The sequence below is a fragment of the Xiphophorus maculatus genome, chromosome 4, assembly GCF_002775205.1.
Source record: "Xiphophorus maculatus strain JP 163 A chromosome 4, X_maculatus-5.0-male, whole genome shotgun sequence".
Taxonomy (NCBI): Eukaryota; Metazoa; Chordata; class Actinopteri; order Cyprinodontiformes; family Poeciliidae; genus Xiphophorus; species Xiphophorus maculatus.
In genome coordinates, this window is record NC_036446.1 from 23,867,236 (window position 1) to 23,895,169 (window position 27,934).

Here is a 27,934-nt window from a genome sequence, read left to right on the forward strand (position 1 = left end):
TCCAGGTAGTAAAAGTGTTTATTATTTCAGAAAGAATGCACCATGATCTGAACCTTTCTGTTGTTGTACACAATTGATGGTGCATGCAGTCAGCGCAGATATCAAGTCTGCTGTTTTGTTTATGCAAATGACAAAGTTGTTACTATCTGCAGTTATTAGCAAAACTATTATATTTCTTTAAATAAATATTCGAAGGACTTTGTAAGGACTAGCAATAGACTAATCCTGAAAATAATACCACAAGAGTAGTTGTTCTCACTGCAAACAAATGAACAAACCATCAACATGCTGGATAAATATGGGGTGACATTCATATCCAGACACACCGATAAATAATCTTTTTTTTAATTAAAAGGTTCTCTTTTAAAGAAAACTAAAGTTACTTATTTTCATCATTCTAAGTCGGTCTTATTTATACTAGGACAATAAAATTCAAAAACTTGCGAATAAATAAAACAACAGTAATAAGTAGTGGAAATAAGTAGCGTGGACAAAGATCACAGTATTTTATGAGGATTAACAAATCAGTTCAGTAGTCTAAAGTTTTCACTTAAATCCAAAGGATTTAAATAAATTACAATATGACCTAAAACCACACATCTGTGCTTGCCCTGTTACAAATTTGGAATTTAAATAGTTTAAAATGTACACATATATTTGAACAGCAATCACAATGCAGACAAACAAGGATAATTTGTGAGCTGCCAACGCTGCGATGCTGCATCAGTACACCAGAGCTACTGTTTACTGAATAATTAGCAACAACAAAATCCACACGAGTTACAGATTAGAAGCTTAACCCTTCTGCTGCCAGAAAGGCTTTATTCGGCTTTCTGGAGTCGGTTTCTTCACTGCATCAAACAGCTGGAACTTGGCAGGAAGTCTTGGACGTAAGTGACGACTGCCTTGGAGAGGTAAGTCATGGTGCCGTAGCTGCCACTAGGGGCGCTGTCGTAGAAGAAGTTGCAAATTCCAGTAGCTGGGTCCTTCTCGAGGAAATAATCACTGGCGCTGAGCGATTTCTGGAGATTTTAAATTAGATGGATTAAGCTAAGGGGAACCCACAAGCGTTTGTCATTTATCTAATCTATCATAATCTATATCTATTAGTACAGGGCTGTGAAAAGCAATTCCCCTCCCAACAGTCAAGTTCACTTTTTGTTTCTTTTACTCTTTCAGGTAATCCACACATCAACTAAATTTTATTATCAGGCAAAAATAACCTGAAAAAAATACTGAACACTGCTTCTATTTGTGGAAAAAACTATAGTTCACTGCAGTCCCAAAGTCTAAAAAATGGTTCTGTAACCCTTTCAAGACTGATAATCTTTCATTGAAAGTCGTTATCTTTGTCTGACATTAAACATATTTGGTAAACTGAAACATTTAGGTGACAAAAGGCAAAAAAACAGAAGAAATTTCTAAGATGTCCAATGGTTTTCCATAAGCCCTGTGAGCCGTACCTGGTCACTTAGGAATAGATCGTTGGCCAAATGCAGAATGCGGTCCACGTGGATAATTCCACCGATGCTGTCCACGTCCACATCAGCCACCAGACCCAGAACCATCACAGTCTCCACCAGCAGCTGCCTGTACTCCGGTTGGGGGACGTGGTTCAGGACAGACTCCACTTGCACTGCAAACTTGATCTCTCCTGCTGTCATCTGCACAAGAAGACTTCAAGTCACACATCCATGGACGTGAACGCACCACAAATTCCAGAGCTAGCAGTAGCGTGCTACCTCTCTTGTGGTGGACGAGGGCAGCACGTATCCATCAATGGACAGGCCATGGCACTTCTGCAGAATTTTCCAAACTTTCTGGTAGAAACCCATCGGCACCCTGTTGATTGCTCCATCCAGCCGCCGTCTCCTCAGCCACTGGCCCTGCCTCTCCTCCCAGTGCAGCTGCCCGTCTCCCAGGCCATGTCCCACTGGGGACAGCATTCCACTGGGGGTAGAGGGGCTGCTGCAACGCTGCAGGACCAGCACACCACTGTTCTTACTGTCAAGCTTATTTGAGCCCAATAAACAAGTCAGAAGTAACTGCAGTTTTTTCCACAACACTGGGCTAATGTTAGAGCTCCTTGACCCATTTGTGACTGGTGGAGATAAGTTCTGTGTAATAAAGAGATTAGTAGCACACAGACACACACAGGCTTGTTGTATTCTCTGTCTCACACAAATAGTTGTTTTAATTTATGCAACAGTCCATGCAGTCACTCATGCAAAATGGGCCATTTTAAAAAAATATATAAGTTCAGACTGGCAATATCACAAGTTCTAGCTTTGTAAACAATTGTGTATGCACAAACTGAAATAAGTTACATACATTAATGAGTTATCTTTGTGTGACTACAGCAGATTGTATTGTCTCTGATTAATAAGCAAAATAAAAAGGAGCTACCACTTTAACATAGATGTGCATACGAGTTCACTTAGAACTTTTGTGTATTTATTATGGTGCACAAATCAATTTGATGCCCATTAATATCTGTCCTAATACTAATATGTATTCCTTAGATTGTTCAGATATTTAAGAAGTGCTCTTGAAGGTGTATGTGCCTTTGAACCTTTACATTTTATATTTGTCTTTAAAACTTTGGTTCTTACAAACTGTCTTTTTTGTTTCCTTGCCACACATGTGTTTCTTCTTACCACTTACTAAGGGCTTGTTTTAAGTAAATAATTTCTTAATATTGATGGAAAAGTACTAGTTTCACTATAACAGCACCTTTTTTCCCATAATATAAGTGAAACAATCAGCCAGTGGAACTAATACTTGCTTTAAATCAATATTAAAGAATTACTGACTTAAAGCAAGCTCCTATGTCTTGGTAAAACGTTACCTGTAAATTAGTTTTGTCAAATTTGAACCTAGAACCTAGACAAAATGCTTGGTCAGATTTTGTGTTTTTGCAGCGTTAGTTTAGCAAAACATGTTACCACTAGCCCACAACAACTTGACATAATGCCATTCTCAACCTTTTATGTGGGCTAATCACAGACAGGTGTCTAAATTAAGGATGAAATCATCAAGTATATGTTGCATACTACATTATGACCCTGAAAGGGATGAAGCAAGCCAGTGTGAAGCAGTTGAAATGAAATGGTTTACCGTGGAGCGAGGGGAAGTTACATTGCTACTCAAGGAAAGACCGCCACTGAAGATCTACACGTGGAACATGGATAGAGGACAGATTGAGATGGTTCACATGAATCTCATGATGCAGACGTATACATGGTAAAGCATAGACAGAAAAAAAGGCATGTTAAAAGAAGAAGAAATATAAGGGCAGACGATCCCAAAGCAGCTTAATCATGGCTTAAGTTGGTGAAAGAGATTGTAAAGTTACAGACATTTATATGTGCTGGTCTTCTACAAAAAAAAAAAAAAACACTGCAGATGGATGCATAGCATGCTGCATAGCATGTTTTCCTGCTGATTCGTAATGAGGAGAGTCACTCCAGCTGTGGAGGCCACTGTGGTACACAAAATGTTAACAGGCAGCATGTGATTGGTGGATAGAATTGAACCGGCGACTTGATTTTTATTTTAGATCGAGGTTAGAAACACATGCTAGAAATTATCAAAGATAACCCACACTGAGAGGTCGAGAGCCATCCAGCTGCAATTAAAAGCGAGAACAATGTTAAATAGAGAGAGAGTGAGAGGAAGAGAGAGAGACAGACAATCTTCTTTCTCACTCACATGTTTTATTTCGCTCTTTAACTTGTGAATCCCTGTGCGTTCAGTCTTTGTGGCTCCTGTGTGGCCCAGTTCATGAATAGAGATCGCAGGACTAGTGGCTGTGGACTGGATTGGACGCACTGAAAAACACGCAAACAACATCCATCCATCCATCCATCCATTTTTTGTACACCCTTGTCCCCAGTGGGGTCAGGAGGGCGGCTGGTGCCTATCTCCAGAAAACGTTTCAGGAGAGAGGCGGGGTACATCCTGGACAGGTTTCCGGTCTGTCGCAAGGCAATACAGAGACAGACAGGACAAACAACCATGCACACACACACACACACTCACACCTAGGGATAATTTAGAAAGACCAATTAACCTGACAGTCATGTTTTTGGACTGTGGGAGGAAGCCGGAGAACCCGGAGAGAACCCACGCATGCACACGCAGAACATGCAAACTCCGTGCAGAAAGACCTGGGAATCGAACCTTCTTGCTGCAAGGCAACAGTGCTTCCAACTGCGCCTCTGTGCAGCCCACGCAAACAACAAAGGGATGGAAATATAGCTTACTCTAAATATGATATTGATATTATTCTGTGGTCAGAACCACTGTGACAACAAAATATATAAAAACACCTGCAAACTAAACCAATTCAGAAAACTTCCACACATCAGCTTGGCATCATGTTAAATGTGTTTAATTTTGTAAAGTTTTTTTCTACTTTATTCCTGGTTCATGAATCTAAATTGTCCTGTTTGATTCTTCATGTATAATCTCAAATTATTGTTTGTCAAAATTCAGTTTCTTTTTTTATATATTTTACCCGAGGTATTGGCCCTGAGTCGGGTCAGTCAGTTCATTTTGGTCTGGAAGGGTCCTTATCTGACTGATTGAATTATTTACCTAAATCCATTAGCAGGAGAACTATAATGAAATAATCTAAAATACAAAAGCGCTTCAACATTTCCCTGATTAAATAATCTCTAATAAGAAACATTGGCTTGTCCTTAATGAGGATAAATTAGATTATTTCATACTCCAAAATTGCTTAATTTCATATGATTCAAAGCACTTCAACATTTTCACTAATCAGAATCAATCAGAGGCCATGGTTGAGTAAAAGCAGCAAAGGTTTGCAGCTTGTGAATACTTACATTTTGTGGCTTTAAGTTAGTGTCTTTTTTTTAATTCACCAACTCAACTAATCAAGTAACGTCTGAAATTTCACTAGTTTGATTTATGTAATAAGGCCTTGATGTAATGCAAACAATACGAGCAGATTTGAATCACCTTAATGCAGAGATGCAGACTCAAATCACTCCTTTACAGCATCAAAAGTCTTTCAATAGAGATAAAGTGAAAAAAACTAACATAATTTGATGATAGCTAAAGAAAAAAGAGGTAAAAACTCACTGCTTCTCTCAACCCCAAACTCTTTGCCACTGAGGATGTGATGCAGCAGATTCTTCATATCGAACGGACTCAGGCTCATCAAACTCTCAGACGCCTCCTCTCCTACAAAACCATCACAAAGCGTTCACTGTTTGCTTCCGCTTGTGTCGATCTGTCCACATGTATGTTTTTGATTCCTCCCCGCCACTCCCACACCTGAACAGTGCAGGCTGCGAGCCAGTTCGGTGGCCATCACTTGCATGATGAGTCCGATCCTGAGGCGGAGCATGTCGCCAAAAAGAGCGGGCTGGGAGCGAACGTACATGGCTAAATAAACCATGATTTCCTTTAACAGAAACACAAACGAGTCACAGGCGGACAGGAAGCATCCCTTAAGATCCTGACAGAGGTTTAAAATGTGACAACTTTACCTGAGTGAGAACAGCTATGCTGATATCCTGACCACTGGCTTCATATATCAGAGTGTTTAACTCCTCCGGGGGAAGTGGCCTGAGAAGAACAGGGCATTCATGTTGTTAGTAAAGGCCTTAGTGAAGGAGAGAAAGATCTGCAACTCATGAACATCTTACATGGTGATCACTCTTTCTCTTGGTTCAGGAGGAAGACCAACAGTCAGCTGCTTGTGATGAGAAATCAGATCTGTGCAGGCCTGAGAGAAACACGCAAAAAAGGAATACAGTGATTAAAATAACCCACCATGTGCAAGGCAACAATTCTCACAAGCGAATCACAGTGAACCTCACTGTCCTCAAATCGGTCATTGACGCTATAAAACATCAGAACAGACTGCAAGTTGACATTAAAAGCAATAAAAGTTAAATTACTTCAAATTATTTTTTGTCCAATAGTTGAGTGTTGGAGCTGGAATGTGATAAGAAAAAAAAGAGCCAATCAGAAATTATTTGATCTGACAGCCATGCAGAGTTTTGTCGGTAGTAGTCATTGTGTTTCATTGCTGGAATATCAATAAAATTAAACTAAATAAGCTTAAATTCAGACTGGCTTGGAGCTTCTCTGTGTTTTCTTCACAGCTGCAGGGTTTTCTCATTGACTATTTTTTTTATTTTAATGGGATATGAATTGATGTACTCTGCTAATTAGGAATAAAAATTTTGATCTGAGATCAAAGATATTTGGGATAATGCTCAAAAACATAGGTACTGATGCCCAAAAATAGTCAACTCAATGCTTGATGTGGTGCATCATGCTGAAGATGACATCATCATCATCACTGCATCCATCATTTGTACTTTAACAAATCAGAAAAGAGTCAGTCAGCCAGCCTTTAAAAACATATTTCACACACTTATCCAGACATTTCTGTACAGAACATTTTATGTACTTTTCTCTACTTTTTAAGACTCATTTGGAACTTTAAGGTTTTTATCTGATTAACTAACTGATTGACTGTTGCCATAAAAATAATCCGGACTTCTCACTGACCTCGGCGAGGACCTCCACTCTCTTGCGTAGTATTCCAGAGATGTACCTAATGAGCCCCCACTCTTTGCAGGCTCCAGCTCGCACATACAGTTCCTCGAGCAGTGAGCGCACGCTGACGCCGCCCTGTCCAGGTCCTGACAGCTCCACCACCCACTCCGCTCCTCTTTTTCAGAAAATAACACAAAAAAAAGTCACAGAGCAGAAAATTACGAGGAACGTTTTAAGTATTTTAGCTATATGCAGTGTGGTTGTCATATCTTTGCGTACTTCATAACGTAGAGTATGTAGAGAATGTCAGCCTGGTCCTGCAAAGTCGAACACTCCTTTATCTGATTCACCAGTGCTGCAAAGTCAGTGTTGCCCTGAGAGTCTCTTGGCAGATGTAGCTCAGAAATACTGCAGAGCTTCAGAAACAATATGAGGGTTAATCTTCCACCGTCACAGCAGGAATGGACACACACACACACACACCCACGCACACACACACACACGCCTGCACATTACACACTTCTAAACATATGCTGAGCATGCCTTGGGCTGCTCCGGCTGCTTTGCCTGCGGGCCAGGCTGAGGATGAGGAACTTCAAGGAGGTTCAGGGATCTCCGATGCTTGTTTGTGATTGGAGCCACAGGAAGATACATTGAGGTCTCTGAAATATAAATATGCACAAAAAAGCAAAATGGTGTTTCCAGAATGCTTGCACCTTCACAGTGCTATGTTCATGACATGTCATCTAATGCTCAAATAGACTTGCACATTTTGTAAATTTCTTTTAATTAACCAACTCAGTTCCACGTTCCTTTGGACTGAAGAAAATGTTGCCTTTACTGTACCGTATTTTATTCTTTATTTATTTATTTATTTTATTTATATTATATCTTTATGCGAGTCTATTTGCTGTTATTGTCAGTCACTTTGCTGCTGTTGCACAGAAACGTCTCCACTGTGGGACAGTAAAGGACATTTCTGTTCTATTCTGTACTCACTGGGCATTTTCAAGCCTTGGACCTGAGCCATAAAGGACAGGATGTCCCTGGTGGTGTGCTCAGGGCTGAAGATGTGGTGCTGCCCCCTCTGGATGGGAGGTAGATAGGACTTGGTGGTAGTGCTGTGAAGGAGCTGCGTGATGTACTGGTCAAATGTGTCCTTAGAGCCCACTGTTTTAAAAAAAAATGCTTCCAGTTAATATTTAATAAGACAAATTAAAGTGTGATGGTGGAAATGCAGTGTTTCTAACGTACGATCAGGTGTGTTATATTCAGCTCTGTATTCATCATTATCTTCATCGTCTACGTCGTCAAATAAACTATCGTCGGTGTCTTCATCCAGGAAGGTCAGGCGGGTGTAGAACGATGTAGTCTGGACACTGGACAGATCTGACATCTGCACTCTGAGGTGTCACACACACCAAAGCACATATAGAAGGAACTGTTCTATTTACATGAACGTGTGTGTGGTTTCAGCACTGCATACGGGAGGAAACAAACCTCGCTCCAGCGAAATAGCCATCCTCCAGCTTCCTGAGCGTGGATAAGATACATGGATCTATTGCATCTCCATCCTCAACTGGGAAGTTGGGAAAAGTAAAGTGAACTGAAATTACTTTGCAGCATAATTTTACTTTACACACTTCTATGAGATTCACCCTGTTGTCCCTTTAAATATTTCCAATCTCAAAACAAATTTTACCATTAGACTAAAATAACCAGAGTTCTTAAATTATGATTTCATGTATTAAGAGAACTGATTACGTCACTTTTGGCCGCAACATCTGCCATCAACTGTCTTAGATAACTGGTAATGAATCTTTTATATTGCTGTGGATGAATTTTGGTTCAGTCTTTTTTGCAAGATTGTTTTATTTCAGTGATTACCACCAGGTCATGGAGCAGCATCTTAATTAAGTTTAAGCCCTAGCACAGGATCCTCTAGCAGTAAAATAGTTCCAGACCTTCACATTACCACCACCATGTCTAACTGACTGAGATGCTGAACTCATTTTACTCTAGAAAGGAGTAACAGCAAGCAGCACAACTGCTAAAACTTTCCCCTTTTGTAGCCACAGAATATTTTTCACCAACGTCTGACATTTTTTGTTTTTATTTGGTAAATGTGAGACAGACCTTTGAGTTCTTTTTGGTCAAGGAGAGGTTTCTATACCATTGAACTCCTGAATGGACGCCATGTTGCAGAGTCTCTTTCCAAACAATGTGGGACCATCATTAAAAAAAATTCTAATTTGGAAACTGCTTTTGGTATTTACTCAGATTATATTTGCCTGATACCAAAAATTTGTTTGACGATCAGATACAGAAAACATAAAATCAAGAATAAAAGACATGTGTAACGTTGCAAATACTTTTCCAGCTTCAATAAAAACAGATCAAATGGAATCAACAAGACTGGCATAAAATGAACTTTTACTTTTAACAAGTAATTTAATTTAATTTTAAAATGAGATGAATTCATCAAGCCAATTTGGATATCAACAGCAGTAAAAAAAGATCAATAAGACCTAACAAGTTCAATTTATCCAGTTTATAAATTATGACAAAAGAAGCAGTACAACATGTAGTAAGTGTAGTTTTCTTGAGTTTTGGATGTAGAGAATTCATACCCAGCATGCTGCGTGTGATAGGGAAGGTGAGCGTGGGACGTCCCGTCATCCTCCAGCATGACGACAGATAGGCCAGCTCGGTTCGTAACATCTCAACAATCATCTGGTTGTCCAGTGCCAGGTAGAAATGATGCTGATCTAAAAACTGATTAATGAACACCGAAAAGAAGACAGGAGAGAAACACAAAGAATTCAAAATGTTACTATCATTATTTCTAGATTTTTCATCTGAGATTTTCTGTTGCGGTCACAGATGTGTCATCATCCCAGCCAAATGCCGTTTCACCTGAGGGGTGAAGATGTAGGAACGATTCCTGATCTCGTAGAACTTGGACGTTCCCAGAACTCCAATGTGTCTGTACGGCCTTCCGCTCAAATTCAGCTTCCTGCAGTTCCCTGAGGAAAAGACACCAGTTGTTACTTTTGTTCTACACACATACAGACACACAGATCTCAAAGTTTAAGAAAAAGAACAAAGTATGTGATTACCCAGTCTGACATAGATGTGGCTCAGGATGCGAGCAGGCATGACTCTTATAGGCATAACCTCTGATATGGTCTGCACCGCAATGCCAGCATCTCTTAGCAACTCCTTGATCGCTTCTGACTCTGCTAGCACACAGACTAAAGCAAACCAAAAGATAAACAGGTTTTTGATATTTTTGATATCATGTGTAGTCAACTCTCTTTGAACCAACCGGTTTTGTTTCGAAATATGTAAATAAATACATATCCCACAGGTAATTTACTAATTACCAACCTTGTACCACAACGTCAGGTTTGAAGTTTGTAGAGAATCTCCTGTTGAGAGGATCTATCTCTCCTGGTGCAAGAAAGCCCTTTCAAGGAAAAAAAATTGAAAATTGAAAAAAGTAGACTACCTGTATGTTTATATTTAGAGAACTGATTTGATTTGTTCTCTTTGTCCTTTTAGAATTTGCAACAAACACTTGTAAAACATCATATCAAAGTGATTTATTATATCTTGTCAGCCATTACCTCAGCCAGAAGACATCCCACAATGTAGAGGGATTGTCCCCACATGTGTGGAAGCTGTCCCATGGCCATCCTGTCCACAGAGTGAGGATTGCTGTATTCCTCCTCCACCTGCAGGAGAAACAAAGATTAGTTGTCAAAATCCTTGATTGATAAACTTCTCAGGCAGGTGGAGCTGGAGATGAACAAACAGTGACAAAGCTTTTTAATGGTGTCTTTTTATAAGAATATAGATACCTTATCAAGTGGTACAGCATAAAGTTCAGGCAGGAGTTTGATGCCATTTTTCCCTCTGATTAAAACGCCTTCCAGCGCCTCTCGGTACTCCTGCACCTGTGTGCAAAGCGTGTAGTTATTTAGTAACACAGCAGCACCATTTGAAATCATTTACACTGAATATATCACTGTGTCTCTGAAGCAAGATGGTTAACTCTAAAGAAAATGTTGGTAAATTGAAGGAGAGAGATCTGAGGAAAAGCATTATTTAAATTTCTACAATTAGTAGTGTTTTCTAGTTTCTAATTTTCCAATTTTACTTTAATACATCTGAAAAAAAGTATGTGTGAAGCATTTTTTTTTTTAACAAAGCCACAAACGGCACAACTAGAGGCACTATTAAAAGATCTCAGCATTTTTAAAAGCCACTTTCTAAGTTGCACCTTTTTGTTTTTTCCAGATGGTCATGGACTTTGAAATAGTTAACCCTTGACAGAAACCCAATTATCTTAGCCATTCTTCAAATATGGAAAGACAAGATTTGTGTATGTCTTCATAAGTCAGGAAAAGTTTTCTAGAATACGACGACTTGTCTAAACCTGTCCACATATACAGAGAGGCACTGATATGAAAATTTGGACATCAACAATCATCTTTGATATCTAATATAAATATTGCTGTTGTGCCCTACAATTGATATTCACTTATATTAAATATACCATATATATTTTTCACTACCCTTTCGACACCTTAAAAATAACGACCACACTGTAAACTTCACCACTTCTTCTCTGCTTCAGTAAAACTTCCCACAATCCTGTGCTGCGCCACTATCACTGTCACATGACCAAATAAATACCATATGACCAAACTTCACCCTTCCCCCTCCAAAAGAAAACAGAAACAAGGTGGAAATAAATAATGGTTGTTGATATCAGCCCAGGACAGATAACAATATGTTAAAGAATGACAAACATCGGCCACCATTGATGTTAGTGTAGATATATCGTGCATCACAATACTTAAAGCACCTACAGCAGAACAAGCTGTTACAAACAGGGCTTAATGAGTAGTTAATCTATCGGCCACACGCAGAAACGCTCACTTTTAGAGATTGACAGCAGATGTTTCAGTGTGAGATGATGCCGCTGCAAAGGGGGGATCGTTTCTGTTGTGCTTTATGTTTTTTCCTACCTGCACGTGATCTCCAGTAAAGATGCCGTCGAGGATGAGATACGTCCAGAACACCGGCCACTCACATTCGATGTTCTCAAACAACTTGAGCTCTGCAGGATCGTAGTGCAGCCGAGATGGATCCTAGTAACACAACGACCAGAATCTTGATTTTTCCATCCAATGCAGACTCTTTATGCAACAAGTGGCCTTAATGCTAAAAAATACTCCTTCTTATGACTTTTTTCATATACTAGTATGCACCCTGTCAACTAAATAATTTAGATATTTCGCAGAGAGAATGTGAAACCTCTTTAGGACAGTGATATCCATCCCTGATGAAGCGACAGCAGCCATAGCGACCCTGAAAGTAAACCAGTGGAAAGTTCAGCCTGACTCCACGAAGACAGGGTATACTTTTCACTTGTCTCTAATTGGGCTTGCACCTGCAGCTTGCTGATAATTTCGGACTTAGTGATGGCCACCAGGTCAGCATCCTCCACAGCAAAAGCAGGGAATGAAATAACGGACAGAAGGCCGGCATCTATCTCCTTGGAAGTTGAGGCTCTTGGAAGCATGGAGCAGAGGATGGCCTGAGGAAAAACACACACAGACACGCTGAGGGTGTGAACAAAGGTCTGAGCTGCTGCCAGGACGCCTGGAAGTGAACTCAGCCGTACCTGACAGTGCTCCACCTCGTCTGGTAGAACGTGAATGACTGACTTCGGCCCTCCGTGAGCCCCAAACAGATCCAGCTCATCGATGGCCTCCAGAGCTGCCTGAAACATCAGTGCTCCTGTAAACACTGGCACTGCATTGCTTAAAGACAATGGAAGAAGAAAATGGCGCTCCTGTACCTTGGCCATTCCTACAGAGCTGCCGTTGAGCTCGGGTATGCCCTGGTTGGTCTTATCACCTCGCTCCCACATCCCATAATCCTGCAGGAATCAGATATGATATGTAACATGTTTTATCCTGATTATTAAGCATGTAGTGGATAAAAATGATAAAATGCTACTATTCTCTTTTTTAAGAAGCTTCAAACAATGCTGAACCAAAGTTTCTAGTCAGATCTTACTTAACTAAATTAAGTTTCTAAAAAACAAAGGATGTCAGCAATCCTTGGAAGTGGTCTTGATCTATATTTCTCCAGCCATTTTATACCTGAATCATTTATAACTCACGATTAAACGACTAATGAAGCAAAAAAATAATCCTACACATGGTCAGAACTGGGAGTGACAAAACCAAATAAAAGCCTGAGAAGTATTGATTAAATTGCTACAAAATATAAAAGGTATCATAGTTGCTTTCATGTTGACTTATTCAAATTCAATCCAAAACTACTTTGTTGATCCCAAAGGGAAATGAAATACTGTAACTCATTTAACTAAGGAGTTATTATAGATGGTGATGGATGTGGACAGGAAAGATCTCCTGTAGTGGTCTGTACACCTAATCAGAAGAAGCTTCTGATCGAAGACACCCTTTTTTCTCTCTTCCTCTTTAAATTCCCCTCTTTAATTTACCCTAATTTGAATCTGATGCTTACCGCCACTTTGTAGGCTGCCTCAATGTAGAAAACTAAGTTCTGGATAAAAACTACTTCATCAAGGTTGGAGATTATTTGGAGACCTGCATGACAAAACAGAGAAAATGAATTGAACTAAAACTGTGTTGCCTTGATCATTTATGCAGGAAATGCTTTAATCTGTTTGTGATCCACCTGAGGCTGTCATCTGTGCCAGCATTAGCAGGTAAATGGAGGTGGCGTCCACCTGCAGATGACCCCACTGGTCATCCCTGACCACTGTGCTGCAGGTGGCTGTGTTATATTTGGCATGCAAGCAATCCTTGGTACTCTGGGTGTGTTTGAACTTCTCCACCTTATCCACCTGAAAACACATAACAAAATAGGCTAGGCTGGGGGTAAGTGAAACCTAGAAGGAACATCACAACCAAAGAAACCCGAAGGAAAATGAAAGAAATTAGATTTTCCATTTGCACACTTGATGATTTTTTGAAACAATTTTTGGGTCTGTAAATATCCTTCTTTTAAGACGACCGAGTAGTGGAGCAACCATGAAGCCAATGTGTCTTGGATGAGCATCTACAGTTACCAAAGTGGTTACCATGGAGACTCTGGAAGCAGGTTTGGTGGAACCAAACGTGATGCTTAAAGCAAGTCCTCTATCTGCTTGGGGGTAAAGGATTTTATTTTTTTGATAACCTCCTTTATTAATACATTTTACATTTTCAACATAGATTTTAAATGAATATAAAAGGCCAAATAAAAAAACTTTATACTTGTTTCATCATGCGGTTGCAAACAAATGATATCATAAACTTTATGATGCACTTTCTTTCGGCAATATTTTGGCCTCACTGTACAGTTAAGTCCAGAATTAATCATATCCCTGGTAGATTTAGATTTAAAATCATTTTCATTCAGAAGAAGATTGTTGATCAAAAAGAAAGCAGACATCTCTCAAATGATAGCAAAATAATGTAAAAGGAGTATAACGTTTTTTTAAATTGTTTATAATTTACAATTTATGAAAGAAAATAATTTTCTTGCAAAGAAATTTAAAATAGAATAGAATAGAATTCAACTTTATTGTCATTGCACTGTCACAAGTACAAGCAACGAGATGTAGTTTGCATCTATCCAGAAGTGCTCTACGAGATATAAATATTTATTTACGGATGTACAAGCTATGTATGTATGGACTATAAGGGGTTATAGCAAGAGATATAGATATTGTGTATAAATATAAATATGGGAGCTATATGCACAGATTATACTGATTATACAGAATGTACAAGAATGTTAGGGAATGGATTATAGATAAATAATGGCAGATAAAATTTACAGGTTGTATGTGTGTGTGAAGAAAACAGTCCGTGATGTGTGTGTGTGTGTGTGAGGATAGTCCATGTATAGTTTATGTAAGGACTGTCACCAGAATGCAGACTAGTGACGATCCTTCCATGCGTATTTGAACAAAAACAATAACACACTGAGCTACGGAGTCTTACCTGTCTCATCATGCACTGCAGAAGGCCCTGCATCAGCTTCACCACGCTCTGCCAAATAACAAGATAAGTACCAACAGATACAACTGTAAGTGAAACACAAAACTTTTACATTTTAGCTAATTTACGTGTTAATATATTTGGGCAAAAACAAGATGGACATAAAGCTCTCATTAAATATCCTGCTAATCAATGAGCAAGAAATTGTTTTCTTTTTAAAGAAAGAGAAAATAATGCACCATTATAATTTGAAACTTTATGCACCAGATATTTAATAACCTTGTTGTAAGATTTTTTAAGTTATTCAACATGTTCTGTATTTTTTTTGTTGTCATTTTTATTAAATGAATTTAGTTCAAATAAAAATGCAAGATTCACAAATCTTCTAGTGTTTGCCGTTGCAGACTCTATCACTCTCCATGAAAAAGCCTTTTCTTTTGGCTCTAGTACCTGCTCCAGTTCGTAGGCCTTGGCTTTGTCTTCATCGCGGTCAGCGTTCTTGCGATAAGCCATGCCCAGCCCCCACACAGCCAGGACACTGTACACGTTATCCCTCACCCAGGCATCCTTCTTCTGGATGCTGGCAGGGAGAAGTCCAGTCACTGGGTTCTGAGGAAGGAAGAGTCCAGCTTACAGTCAACAGATACGCTAAATGTGTGCAATTACACGTGCAAAATAAACAAGGTTACAGCTGTTTCATTTCCACACTGATATATTTTTAATTTACATTTTTAAAAATAATTCCTATTTATCTTTAAGTTCGTCCTTATTACTGTGAAATTTCTATTGTTTTAAGCCAATTAAACACAAATGTTCACTTAAAATGAGTTTTATGGTGGATATTTTAGAAAACCCAGGAAGGAAGAAATGAGGGAAGGAAGGAAAGATATAAGGAAGGAAAAAAAAAAAACAAGTGAACAAGCGAACAAACAAACAAAAAAATGAAGGAAGGAACAAAGAACCACAGACTGGATGAATGGAATCCAGCTATTTTTCATCCAATATTTTCGTTTTCTCGTACTTATTTAGATCTGTAAAACACTTCAACCTGTACTTTTCCTTCATTTCTAGTAGAGACACAAGTTCCATTTCTTTCCACGTAGGAAACAACTCGGAGCAACAATGCTCACACACACAAACACAAAGCGATTACATTCAAACATGATAGCTGAGTCGACACTGTAAACATTTCCAGATGAAAAGGCTTAAAAATGATGCCACTACAGTTTGCACTAACTGCTTCAGAAAACACTGCCAGCAATACAACAGCGACCCTCGTGACTTTTTTCAGTTTCAAAATCCTTCCTTATCTTTTGTTTTCAGTTGATGTTTTTTCATGAGAGTGATTAAATCAGTCATTGATCTATCTGCTGTAGGCAGCAAGAGTACACACAATCTTAAATTTTGCCTAAGTCCAAATACTTTCAAGGAAAAGAGAAATAAAGAGCGATGCAAAAGTAAGGAAAAGTCTGAAAATAGGCATTGAAGTGAAAAGTTAGCAGCTGAAAATGTTATAAAAGTTATTATTTTTTTCTACTTCAAACCAAACTCTACTTAGCTAACCCTCAAACCTAATTCAATTTATTCGGAAGATGAATAAAATGTTAATGATTTATAAATATTCATCCAATAATCTGTTTCTTACTGGTCACTTTCTGCATGATTACGCTAAACTGTTCTTCCTAATTTACCGCTAAGTTTGTCTTTTATTCTTATTAACAGATAGCATAACTGAACATCTATAAAAGGCAAACAAAGTGTCCCTATAAAATAGGAGAATGCACAGCGCCTTTAACCTTGATTACAATAACATACTAGTTTACACACAATAGCTTCAGCCTTTTTCAGGTCAACCTGTTTTTAAGCTAAAGCTTGTTAAACACTGTATAAGAGAGCATGGAAAGTTGACCCTGTTTTCTGTCAGCCGTGGACCCTCAGGGTCCCAGTTTCACTCCGCCAGTTTTGGACCGTGTCAGTGTGAACTCAAGAGCTGTTAGTTAGATAAAGGCGCATCGCTTCCCAGGGCTCAGCTGATTCCCGGAACTGAACTTTGTTCCCATGCTGTTTATTTCTCTGTGCAGCTGCTGTGGATGAACTTTAGCCTTTGTAGGCAGCAAAACATCTACATATCTACAATATTCCTGCACGGAGCAGGGGCAATATTTGATTACAAAGGCAGAAAATGAGAGACCATTTCAAACAGCCAATCAGAAGAATGTCAAACAGAAAGTTGGAAAATATATTATCTGCTAACATTCGCACGAGTTTGCCTTGTTTTTAAGGATATTGTTTTCTTAAGGTCTTGTTTGTGTTGTTTTGTTGTTTTTACTCTACTACATTTCGAGGTTATGCATTTTACTTAGAAGTTCATCAAAAGTGCATTGTGAATGTTGTCAATTATTCATATTTATATTTAGTTTAACAAAAAAAAAAAAAGATGTACTGCAGAAATGCACGAATCAGGTGTGTACTGGTCAATACTCACTTCCAGGATTTGCTACATTTTGGACTTATTGACTGGAATTTTACCACTTCCGATTTTTCTTCCCAGTGCTAAGCAAAAGCAAATAATGCGCTGGGTTGATTTTGTATTAATGAATTTATAAATCTAAGAAATAAATATTTCCAATTTTTCTGTTTTTGATGTGCCAATCACCAAACAGAGGTGATCAAGGGAAAATTGTCAGATACCAACTTATTTTTTTATATGTGAAATAAGTTAAATATATATATAACTGTCCCACTAGTCCACAGAAATATGTAATGCAGAAATAGTCCAAGAACAGAGAAAAAAGAAGAGGAAAGTCTTCATTTATAGAATTTGCTTCATAAAATGTACTTTTTGACATTAATCATCACAGTTGTAAAATGTAATACTGATATTACTATTAAAAAATTCAACATGCGTTCAAGTATTTATAAACTAGTCCAACTTGGTTACCCAACATGAAGCATACAAGTGGATTAAACAGTCAGCCTGGGGATTCACAGGTTATCAAGGCAGGTTGGAAATCACTGCAGTAACTTTGTTTTGCATTAATGAAATACTGCAGTTTTCCAGTATTTCATTAAAATTATTTCCTTCATTGGACACCTACATGCGTCTGAACCCACCTGATGACACAGGATAGTCTCCTGGACCAGCCTGGCATATCCGTCCAGCCTCACTCCTGAATTACTGCGGCTCCTCATCCTCACGGGTAACTGCTTAAACTGTTTTCCGTGGACCTCCTAAAGCATTCAGCATTTTTTTTTATCTCACCGTTAAATAGGATAAAAGTAACAGTTAAATTTAGCTTCGTGACTAAGCTAAGTTTATACGCAACCACCCATCTTTCCTGTCCTGCAGAGCCTGCCTGACCTCCGCAGAGGCTACTCAAGCTGCTAAAAAGCTGGCTAGCGTTGTAGCATCCAGACGACTAATAAATAGCTCCTAACTCCAGGTTTACTGTCCGTATTCACGTCCAGGAATTCAGCTGTCGCGGGAAAAAAGTTGTTGCTTTGGCGTGTCGGAGCTTGTGGATGAGTCTGAGTGAGTCAGGCGGCGTATGCCTGCACATCCATTCTGTACATTGTGTTCCGGATTTATCACAGTCTGCCGACAGAGGGCGCCAGACTCCTGTGCTGTTGATGCTGCTGTATGTGAGCAGCGTAACAATAAGCCCGTGATGTGTCGACGGCCAAAAGCGTCACAGTGCATAAATCGATCGTTTTTGCTAAATTAAAATCCATACATGTGCTGGTTTAAATAAAACTGTAATTAATACATTAAAAAAAATAACGAAATAAGCTACATACACATGCTGAATTACGTAGAAAATGTAATGATTAAATCAAATTAAAATTTAATGTCAATGTTTAAATAAGAACTTATACATGCATTAATTTGGTTAATATATCTTATGTAAATGATCACACATACAAATATTGTTTTTGTCAATGTCTTTGTTGAATGACAATACTGAAACTTGACACTGACATTATACAGTTCAGTGCAAAGGTAACTGATTAATAATTCTGCAAAGAGGACAGGACCAGAATTCCTTCACGAAGATGTCAGACTGCCATAGTTGCCAACGGTGAAACAATTTATTGTTTAGTTTACAGAAAAATAAATAATTCACTACCTGATTGGTTTTGATGTTTTTTTTCCCCTTCATAAATGAAACCATTATTTGAAAACTGTATTCACCCGAATTTGCCTGGTGAACTGAAATATTTGAGTGTAACAAAAAGCAAACTCGTAGAAATTGGTAAAGTGGAAAACATTATTTTATGACTCTTCATATGCTTTTATGTGTACCTTCTTTATGGGATCACTGAAGACTTCTGGAAGAGTCTTCAGTGATTCAATGCTTTTTACAATGCGAAATAAACCAAGTGCAACTTCCGTGTGCAGCAAATTACATTCAAATGGAACCCTGGCCTGAAAGTTTGGGGGCAGAAAGTAACTTAGAAATAAGAAAAGAGATAATACACTACAATAATACACCTAAGAGAGTTGTGTTTGAAATGCCTGCTTCAGTTGCTTAAACTGGAGCCCCAGTCACATTTAATCATATCTTAACGCCATTAGCAACGCAAGCCGTTGTTTGAGTTTTTTTACTAATTCGTTTTCAAAAAATAATATTTGCAGTTTTTAGAGTAACGTCTATTTCTTGTATAATTACCTTTTACCTTCATGATTGTTCTCTGGACGGATTTCTCCTAGTTTTAGTCATAAATGTTATAGTTAAACAAAGAGAAGCGAAACTAAGCACCCAGGAAACTTTCAGCCACAGCCATCAGCACCTATTCTCAGTTCCACATTAACGTAACGACTAACGGAACCTCAGAACCAATCAAATTGTAGAGCCGTGACTTTTCCAGCCAATCACAGCGCAGCTGGTGTGTCAACAGTATCCGCTAGGCAGTTTAGCATCAGGCTGGACGGGAAGCTAAGCTAGCTAAACCTCTCTCGTCCTGTGTTGATTATGTGTTCAGCTTTAATTTTCTGAAGCTGCAGCCGGTCAAGTCTCTAACTGGAAGGTCGATTCCAATGGTAACGAATCTTGTCTTTGCCGTCTTGTTTGTGCCGTAAGTAGATAAACGTCGCAGGAGGGGGGCGCAAATGTCACGTAACGTGGTGTTGATTTTAAAAATCGGGCAATTAAGTGACATTAGCTGATGCGAGCCAATAAAACATAATGCAAACGCCCCCAAGGCGAACGATGTACAAGATGTGATCCAAATTTGATAAAATATTAGTGTCGTGTTGTTATTGTTAACATCTCATTCGTTTCCTGCAACTAGCGCATTTCAACTTATTGCGATAAATGAGTTTTTCTGTCACAAACTGCCTTCGTTCGTTTTATGCTAAATGTTGTTGTGGTTTGTGAGTTTAAACCTAAAAAATAAATAAATAAAAAAATCCCCCAATCCACCGTTCGGTTTCATTTGCCCCAGTGCCTCTCACCCATTATGATTCTTGTTTGTCTCACCCTCGGATCTTCCCCCTCAGATGCAGTTCATGCTGCTGTTCAGCCGGCAGGGGAAGCTGCGGCTTCAGAAATGGTATGTCCCTCTGTCTGACAAGGAGAGGAAGAAGATCTCCAGGGATCTGGTCCAGACCATACTAGCCAGGAAGCCTAAGATGTGCAGCTTCCTGGAATGGAGAGACCTCAAGATTGTGTACAAAAGGTAGATGATGTAAAAAGAAACAAAAAAAACTTTTTACATAACAGGTCCCAACTTGTTGCCATCTGTTTACAGCCCTTAGTATTAAAAGTAATATCTTTATAGCTGTCAACCTTAAAACTAGTTTCTTCTAATCCAGTCTGTAAGGTAAACACAACCACTTTCACTAAACGGTAGAGTTGTATTGTCATTTTATACAGGGACTACCTAATACTGATACGCTTTTACAATTTCAATCTAGTTTATTGTGTTTCAATATGTTCTGTTTTTACATTTTGCATATACAACACTTTTAAATATTGTAAATCAATTCTGGATGATTGAGCAAAAATTACTCTTCTAACATTTACATTCTTTTAAGCTGTGGAGAAAATAATAAAAGGCTAACTAAATCTTTTCCAAATGTCTCTGTTGCATTTCCTGCCTTCATTGTTGTGTTTTTTATTTTTGCAGATATGCCAGTCTGTACTTTTGCTGTGCTGTCGAGGATCAGGATAATGAGCTGATCACTCTGGAAATCATTCACAGATATGTGGAGCTACTGGACAAATATTTTGGCAGTGTGAGTCACACAAACACCACGATGAAAACCTGCTACTGTAAAAAAAACAAAGTCTCCTTTGTATCTTTCTTTTTGTTATTCATCTCTGCCATACCGTTCCCACACAGGTGTGTGAGCTGGATATCATCTTCAACTTTGAGAAGGCCTACTTCATTCTGGATGAGTTCCTGCTGGGCGGAGAAGCTCAGGAAACCTCCAAGAAGAACGTGCTGAAGGCCATCGAGCAGGCCGACCTGCTGCAGGAGGTACGATCGGCATTTGAACGGGTCCAGTACTGTGGACATTCAAAGCAAAAGACGATTTAGCAAATTAGAACTGCAAAATTAATTTCCAATAATAAAAGGTTTGCTTGCTTTAAGAAAATTCCCATCTTTAAAGTTTGTAACTAGAAATTCTTTCCATGAAGAAGAAACCTGTAGTCGTTACCTCGTAGAAGTTCTTGGTGTATCTATTAAAAGAATTTCCCTGGGCAGGGAACCAAACAAGGGTCGCTGTGGCATCTTGACGCATTGCATTTTCCAATGTGCAGCCATCTGCACCTGCTGCCATCTGTTTATTCTAAGCCTGCAGCGCTTGAATTAAACCTCCTCGACACCCCGCCTGTTTGTGCTGGTGTCCAGCTATAGCCACTTCAAGCTGACTGATTCCCATCTCAGTGATTTTATTTTTAGCAAAGCATGCGGTGCTATTGTTGTCGTAGCTCACTATGAAGGCCTGCATGGTTATTGCTATTAATTACACTCACAGTAGAAATGCAGGAGATGTGTTTTTGTTTCTCCCCTGCAGGAAGCCGAGGCACCGCGGAGCGTCTTAGAAGAAATCGGGCTGACATAGATCACCCCGCTGCCTCTCGCTACGTCCCACAGATGCAGATCTGTTCACATCCACGTCTTTGTGTCCTTTCCTGTCCAGTGTCGGTGTTGTATGTATATAATCGGCATCGTTGTACTGCTCTGTACTGTAATGATCATTCAGTGTGGTGCCAAATGTGGTGTTTGTGTGTCTCCGCTGTCCAACTTCCTGTAAAGTATTTCTCCCAACATCTTAACTCAACAGAGAGAAATGTAGCACTAATGTCACAACTCCAGCATGTTTAGATCATCCATTGATCACTGTTTGCAGAATTAGTAATTAAGACTTTTAAGTGCTGCTAGTGCCTCTTCTACAGACACCAGGAAGGTTAACACGGCGTAAAGCTGTTCTTTAGGCATTTTCTGAATCCTTGGCTGTACAAATTGTTCGCCATTACAAAGTCCTGGTCCTTTCCGAGGGGGGGGGTTAAAATCATTTGACCACTGTGCAGTCTTGGTAATAAATCTTATTGCAAAATGCATTTGTTGGATTTAAATGTTTGTCTCAAAGAACATAAGTTCCCATTTTGTGCCATTTTGTTTTTAGATCAAATGCAGACACTCTATTGTAAAGTATTCCTGTAGTATGAGGCACCAACTTAGGTCAGTATTACAGTACCCTTTGTACCTGGGTAGATCACAGCATCAGAATTGTTTTCTGTGTCCGTTTGGACTTTTTGCAGATATGAACTGTTTACATATGTTGAACTTTGTGGTCTTTGATTTTGCTGCGGCGTGCTAAGCTTTCTGTTCTCTGTATTGTTGTTTTCGTCACGAGTATGGATCATATCTCCTTTCTGAAAGTGTTCAAGTGAAAATTTTACATTTTTGTGATCAATCTTCACTGGGTCTCTTCAAGTCTTCAGGACAGGATAGTGACTTAAAAAAAAAAGAAATCATAACCACTGGTAAAAGGTTTAGTTCATTCTTAGACTCACCTGTGACCAAAGAACACTGTGTTTAACCTTCTTAATGGTGTCTAAAAAATAAAGCCAGAAAAAGGGACTTCTAACAAAGTATGTGGGTACTATTCGATTACAGATGACTGTATTTTATATTCCTATCTCACAACTATGTAAACTTTGTGGAATAGTAATTATGAGCAGGAGATACAAAGACATCCAAACAGGTTTTAAATGCAGAAGAACAAGATGGATGCTCATCTTAGGTGATGCGTGTTTCTTTTCTGTAATCTCAACCCCATTATTGAACAAAACCATCTTTGCTAAATGACTAAATGGCTAAATGACTTGTTTTATATTTAACACTGCCAACAGTATTTCTTAAATCTGAGACAATAAATGTATTCAAGGACAACCCATTCTGATGTTTTTGTTTGTACCGAAGAGCCAGGAAGTGCTTCAAATCCCAATACCGAGCATTTATTTTAAAACGTATCCAAGTTATTCACGTGTCTATGAGCTAAGCCGCGCTAAAAAGCTGTCTTGAATTATGTTATGAAATATATTTGACCATTTCATAACATAATCTGAACACAGAGTCTGTAAAAAGCTTTCACCAGAAAGATATTACTAAAAATCCATAAAGCATCCATGAAATGTTTACACTACTTATTCTGATGAAGCTAGCAGTGGATGACTTTAAAGACGAAGAAATTAAGAAATGTCCCCGTTTGTTGTCAGTTCAGTCTTAATTTCAGCAGAGGCCTCGGTTTTCACCTCTGAAGCCAAATCATTCTGACCAGCACATTTTTCCTGAGTTCCCTCTTCTTCTTTAAGGCCTCCACTCGGACTTTGTGTTGAAGGATTACCACAAGTTTCTTCCTCTGAGTCTTTCTCACTTCCTGACTCCGTGGAGGAATGTGTCTTTTCAGACGAGAGCCTTTTCTTTTTGTGTTTCTTTTTGCTCTTCTTGGAGCGCTTGTGATGGCGGTAGGGTTTTGTATCATCAGAAAGACTTTTCTCTGATATCTTTGGGCTTCTTTCTTTGTGTCTCTTTTTTTCTCTACTTGCGCTTCTTGATCTCTCCCTTGTTTCTCTTCGAGGGTCCCCATCATCACCTCTGTCTCTGTATTTATTCTCCCCTTCTTTATCTCTACGCTGCTCTCTCTCTCTGCTTCTGCTCCTTGATCTGTCCCTACTCCTGCTATGGTGCAGGTCCGTCCTCCTGTCACTGTGTCGCGACCTAGAGGACCACCTGTCTTCTCTGCGCTGGTGGGACGTCCTCCTCTCTCTGCTCCTGCTCCTCTCCCGGTCGTCCTCCCACCATCTGTGGGATCGCTCTGATCTTGCCGGGCTCCGGCTGCTGCGGCGCTGCCTCCGCGGTCGCTCCCTGTAGCGCTCCGAATGCCACTCGTCCCTGCGACTCCCCCTGATGCTGCGATCGGGGGACACCTGGAGGTCCCTGTCGGCCTCCCAGAATTCGTTGCCCGGGTTTCGAAATACATGCAGAAAGTTACAGTGTTTGCCTTTAGGGCACTTCTGTCTGTCAAACAGTCCTAACAAGAAAAAAAGCATGAAATAGTCAACACACTGAAACGAATGTTGCTTCTCCACCCTTAAGGTGACATGTGAGAGCTAACTCACCACATATGGCGTTCTTCCACCGTGTAACAGGACAGATCTCACACTGAAGCTGCCGGCCTGCATACCACCTCCCGTTGAACTTCACAATGGCCTCTTTGCACATCTCCTCTCTGGACACGAAGCCAAGACAACAGGACAACATGTAATGGCTTCATACCACACTTGAGCTTTTCAACAAATTGTCTTCACAGCTGCAAATTTAACATGTTTTATGGCATACGTAGACAAGCACAAATATCTTAATGGTGAAGTTGAAGCAAAATAATTTAACTATAATAATTTCTTCTTACAAAATATTTATTAAAAATGTGTGCATTTGTATCAAGCCCATTTTACTTCGACACCCCCACATAAAACCTATTAAACTCAATTGCCTTCACACCTAACGAGCAAATAGGGTCAACTTGTGTGTCGTCTAATCTCAGTATAAATGTTCTGTGAGCGCCTAAGATGTTTGTTAGAGAATATTTGTGAAGAGGCATTCTCATAAAAGACCAAGAAACAAAGACGGGTCTGGGATACGACTGGAGAGTTAGGTAACAAAGTTTAGATCAAAGCATGTTCATGTGTAAGAACAGCTGAGTCACAACCCAGATCTTGACACGATCCATATGAAAATGAGTAGCAAGACTTTAACATTGCTGTCAAATATTCTACATCAAGTCTGACATAAAAGAAGAATGGAAAAACAAACATCTAGTAACCTGCACACTGACAGCTATATGTTAAAGTGGCTCAACAAAGTGTTGACTCAGAGAGTTGAATATAAATACACACACCATACTTTTTAGATTTTGAAACCAGGTATAATTTTCCTTGGCCTTCACAATTATCAGTTATTCTGTGCACTATATCACATAAAATCTAAAAAAAAAGTAGCAGTAAGCAGCTTAGAAAGACAAAATGAGAAACTTACGTGTTAAACTGAACGTAAACATTCCCTCTCAGATGTGGTTCATGATTGCAACAGACCTAAAAATAGAATGATCAGCGTACATTATAATGATATCCGAGAAAATCTGGTTTTCAGACCGTTAGATACATTTTCAGTGAACACTCTTGTCTCCCATCACCTTGAACTGCACCACTTTGCCGATGCTCTTGAACTCCGGCAGAACATCGTGGTAAAACTCGAGGAAAGAATCCAGCAGCTCCTCCTCGCTGTGCTCCAAACAGGCATCCATGTCGTAATCGTCCCGCCGCGACTCCTCCATTCCAAACGTCTTGAACATACCGCGGACCAGCAGGGTCGGGCTGGAAGTCGGATAGATGTGCTTCCGAGAACACCTGCGCTTATGGATCGAAATAAACCACCACATACAAAGAATAGTTCCTTTAGGTAAAGCATTACTTGCAATATATTTTATATTTAACTCATATGCTATATTTTTAAAATAAAAATAAAAAAGACACAAACAGAACCTGTCTCCAAATCGGCATGCTCCTGTCTTCAGGAAGAAAGGGCAGTTGGCAACGTCGCGCTCCGTTCCGAAGTTTTCCGAGTTTGTCGTAGCAGGAGCCTCGGGATTCATCCACGGTCCTCCATTTTCCAGCTAAAAAAAGACAACAAACTTTGACTTACATAAGAAGTCAAAAAACACATTTCAGCTTTGAGTCTTCAGTAGCACAAAGAGCTGACACTGGATTAAATACCACATTCTCTGTCTCCTACAGACATAAAAGGTTCCCTGCTCTTATAAGTGATACATATCTTTGTTTTTACCTGATTCTCGGCTTCATCCAACCTTTTCTGAACGGCCTCCTACAAATGTTTTAAACACACGATTTGTGAAAACGTGAAGACGTCAACATACTGCAGCATATCTGTTATCGGGGGTTAAGAGTTCATTCACAAAGCCTGACAGGCACAAAAATCACCCAAGATATCAAGGAAACCCGACAGATGTGTCAATCAATTTTACATACAATCCCAAACAAAGTAAAAGATACATTCTTGATGTGAAAGCTGAAGGTGTAAGCTTTTTTTCGCTTTGAGTGTATCTTAGGGAAGGAACATGATGGTTGCTTGTGCCACAAAGTCAAGGAAAAGTAATAATCATTCACAGAGGAAAAACGTGTTCATCTGATGAACTTATTGTATTATTTTAATTTTTTTTGATAAGTTAGCAGCAGAGGATATGTTGCTTTTATTTTCTATCCTCCTGGAGTCCGTTTCACCTCTCTGTCGCGCTTCTCCCGCTGCTTCTGATCCTTTTCCTCTTGTTCTCTCCTCTGCTGGGCCTCCCATTCCTCCTTTATCATTCGCTGTGAATTCAAGAACAGCAACCATTTGAAATCTACATTTATGACATAGATCGCTTACCCATTTTGCCCGTTTGCGCACCAATATCCACAGAATTTGTGTTTGATGGGTGCAAAATAAACCGCACAAGTCATATTTATTGTATATAAGATACCAAACAACAAAATTGAAGCACTACAGTGCAAAGCAATGTGAAATATTACCGTTTTCTGCCAGGAAAATTATTCTAAGTCCAACTTATTTATTGTTCAAACATGTTGGCAACAGGAAGGGAAAAAAACAAATTCATGTCTGCGTGTTGTGACAGCAACAAATTTGTGCAAACTGGCAACTAAGCTTCTTCCTTTCTAAATCATCAAAATTACCTCCTCCTCCTCTTTTCTTTTCCTTGCAGCTTCCTCCCTCTCTGTCCTCAGCCTGAATTCCTCCTGAGCCAGCCTCTCTCTTTCCAGCCACTCTTCATGTTGTCGCTGTCTGGAAAGCAAAAATACAGAATACAATTGAGGACTGATCTACTGAAGTTTTTGGCAGCTGCAGGACAGCAGCGACAGAAGTGTTGACCTACCTTTCATCCTCAGCAGCCTTGTCCCCCTCGCTATCTCCTTCATTCACCTCTTCCTCTTCTTCAGCGTCATTTTTCAATTCTACAATAAAGCACCAAAAGACTCAGCGTCCCATCGAGGCAACGACGAAATGAATGTTGTCAGTAAGTCTTAATAGGGTTTATACCACATTCTCTGGCTTGAGCAAGAGCTTGTCGTTTCCGTCTTCTTCTCTCCTTCCTCTCTGCAACTCTTCGCTGCTTCTGACTGCAAGTGTAAAAAGAACAACAACAAAACAGTAACATAAACACACCACACACAGCTGTAATAGAAGAGCCGTAGAGACAGTAAGCTCGACTCTGTTGGAAACAACTGACTAGGTGATGTTTTCTTATGTTGATGGATTGCAAGAACAGGGTGATGAAAACCGACATGCTTCAACGTGCTTTTGAAAATTGCCCAGTCCAGAGCAGCGATAGTTTGTATTTAAATAATTGGTCGACTTGTGTTTATAATGTAGCTTTTATTTACTACTTTTTTTTTTAACAAGACAAAAGAATGAGTTTCAAACCTTAATGTAGAAGTAGAGACAAGAGGAGTAGTGGGGGCTGCCATTGAAGCTAGCCGCGGCTAGCTAAGCTAACGTTAGCAAACAGCTCTATTTTAGAACGGGTTTTAATACTCTCCCTGATTAAGCTGCGAGTTTTTCTCAAGACCTTAGCTAATATAATCAGAATATGTACGTATTTGCATAATGAAAAGAAATGCGATTATTCAGTGTCTGTTGGCTACAGGCGAACTAGTCTTCTTCTTCTTTCTCGTTTGTTGGCTGTTAGTAAACAACATTGTCGTTTACCGCCACCAACTGGCTTGGAGTGTAAACCACAATGTCACTCAGACCAA

The 27,934-nt window shown here is 39.4% G+C and overlaps 3 protein-coding genes across 13 annotated transcripts; 1 reads left to right on the forward strand and 2 right to left on the reverse strand.

The window, feature by feature from the left end:
• Positions 1–20,133, reverse strand: LOC102219992 (phosphorylase b kinase regulatory subunit alpha, liver isoform). Of its 9 annotated transcripts, none has more exons than XM_023332414.1 (33): positions 19,269–19,632; positions 17,706–17,822; positions 15,042–15,200; positions 14,595–14,642; positions 13,282–13,450; positions 13,108–13,190; positions 12,413–12,493; positions 12,236–12,334; positions 12,002–12,148; positions 11,866–11,919; positions 11,577–11,699; positions 10,404–10,499; positions 10,170–10,277; positions 9,931–10,009; positions 9,660–9,794; positions 9,457–9,566; positions 9,171–9,315; positions 8,041–8,119; positions 7,795–7,943; positions 7,540–7,710; positions 7,084–7,202; positions 6,820–6,956; positions 6,553–6,715; positions 5,679–5,758; positions 5,520–5,598; positions 5,305–5,434; positions 5,110–5,211; positions 3,712–3,830; positions 3,605–3,628; positions 3,118–3,171; positions 1,743–1,976; positions 1,464–1,664; positions 1–1,022 (listed from the first exon to the last, which is right to left on the reverse strand). In XM_023332414.1, the coding sequence occupies exons 1-33, from the start codon at positions 19,272–19,274 to the stop codon at positions 849–851; spliced, it is 3,774 nt and encodes a 1,257-aa protein (XP_023188182.1). In that variant the 5' UTR covers positions 19,275–19,632; the 3' UTR covers positions 1–848. The 9 variants fall into 9 exon arrangements, with proteins under 9 accessions (XP_023188182.1, XP_023188185.1, XP_023188189.1 ...); XM_023332417.1 differs by having other exon boundaries at positions 19,262–19,386; XM_023332421.1 differs by lacking the exons at positions 17,706–17,822; positions 19,269–19,632 and adding an exon at positions 20,047–20,133.
• LOC102234402 (AP-1 complex subunit sigma-2) lies at positions 19,486–22,997 on the forward strand. 2 transcript variants are annotated; one of them, XM_005815621.3, is made up of 5 exons: positions 19,486–19,667; positions 20,092–20,270; positions 20,721–20,829; positions 20,937–21,074; positions 21,616–22,997. In XM_005815621.3, exons 2-5 carry the CDS (start codon positions 20,092–20,094, stop codon positions 21,661–21,663), a joined length of 474 nt encoding a protein of 157 aa, XP_005815678.1. In that variant the 5' UTR covers positions 19,486–19,667; the 3' UTR covers positions 21,664–22,997. The 2 variants fall into 2 exon arrangements, with proteins under 2 accessions (XP_005815678.1, XP_005815677.1); XM_005815620.3 differs by having other exon boundaries at positions 19,502–19,632.
• zrsr2 (zinc finger CCCH-type, RNA binding motif and serine/arginine rich 2) lies at positions 22,534–27,856 on the reverse strand. 2 transcript variants are annotated; one of them, XM_023332429.1, is made up of 11 exons: positions 27,603–27,856; positions 27,219–27,298; positions 27,055–27,133; positions 26,855–26,963; positions 26,405–26,491; positions 25,950–25,988; positions 25,649–25,779; positions 25,300–25,513; positions 25,143–25,198; positions 24,227–24,336; positions 22,534–24,138 (listed from the first exon to the last, which is right to left on the reverse strand). In XM_023332429.1, exons 1-11 carry the CDS (start codon positions 27,644–27,646, stop codon positions 23,297–23,299), a joined length of 1,791 nt encoding a protein of 596 aa, XP_023188197.1. In that variant the 5' UTR covers positions 27,647–27,856; the 3' UTR covers positions 22,534–23,296. The 2 variants fall into 2 exon arrangements, with proteins under 2 accessions (XP_023188197.1, XP_014330643.1); XM_014475157.2 differs by lacking the exon at positions 27,603–27,856 and having other exon boundaries at positions 27,219–27,575.
• Positions 27,857–27,934: the final 78 nt, after the last annotated feature.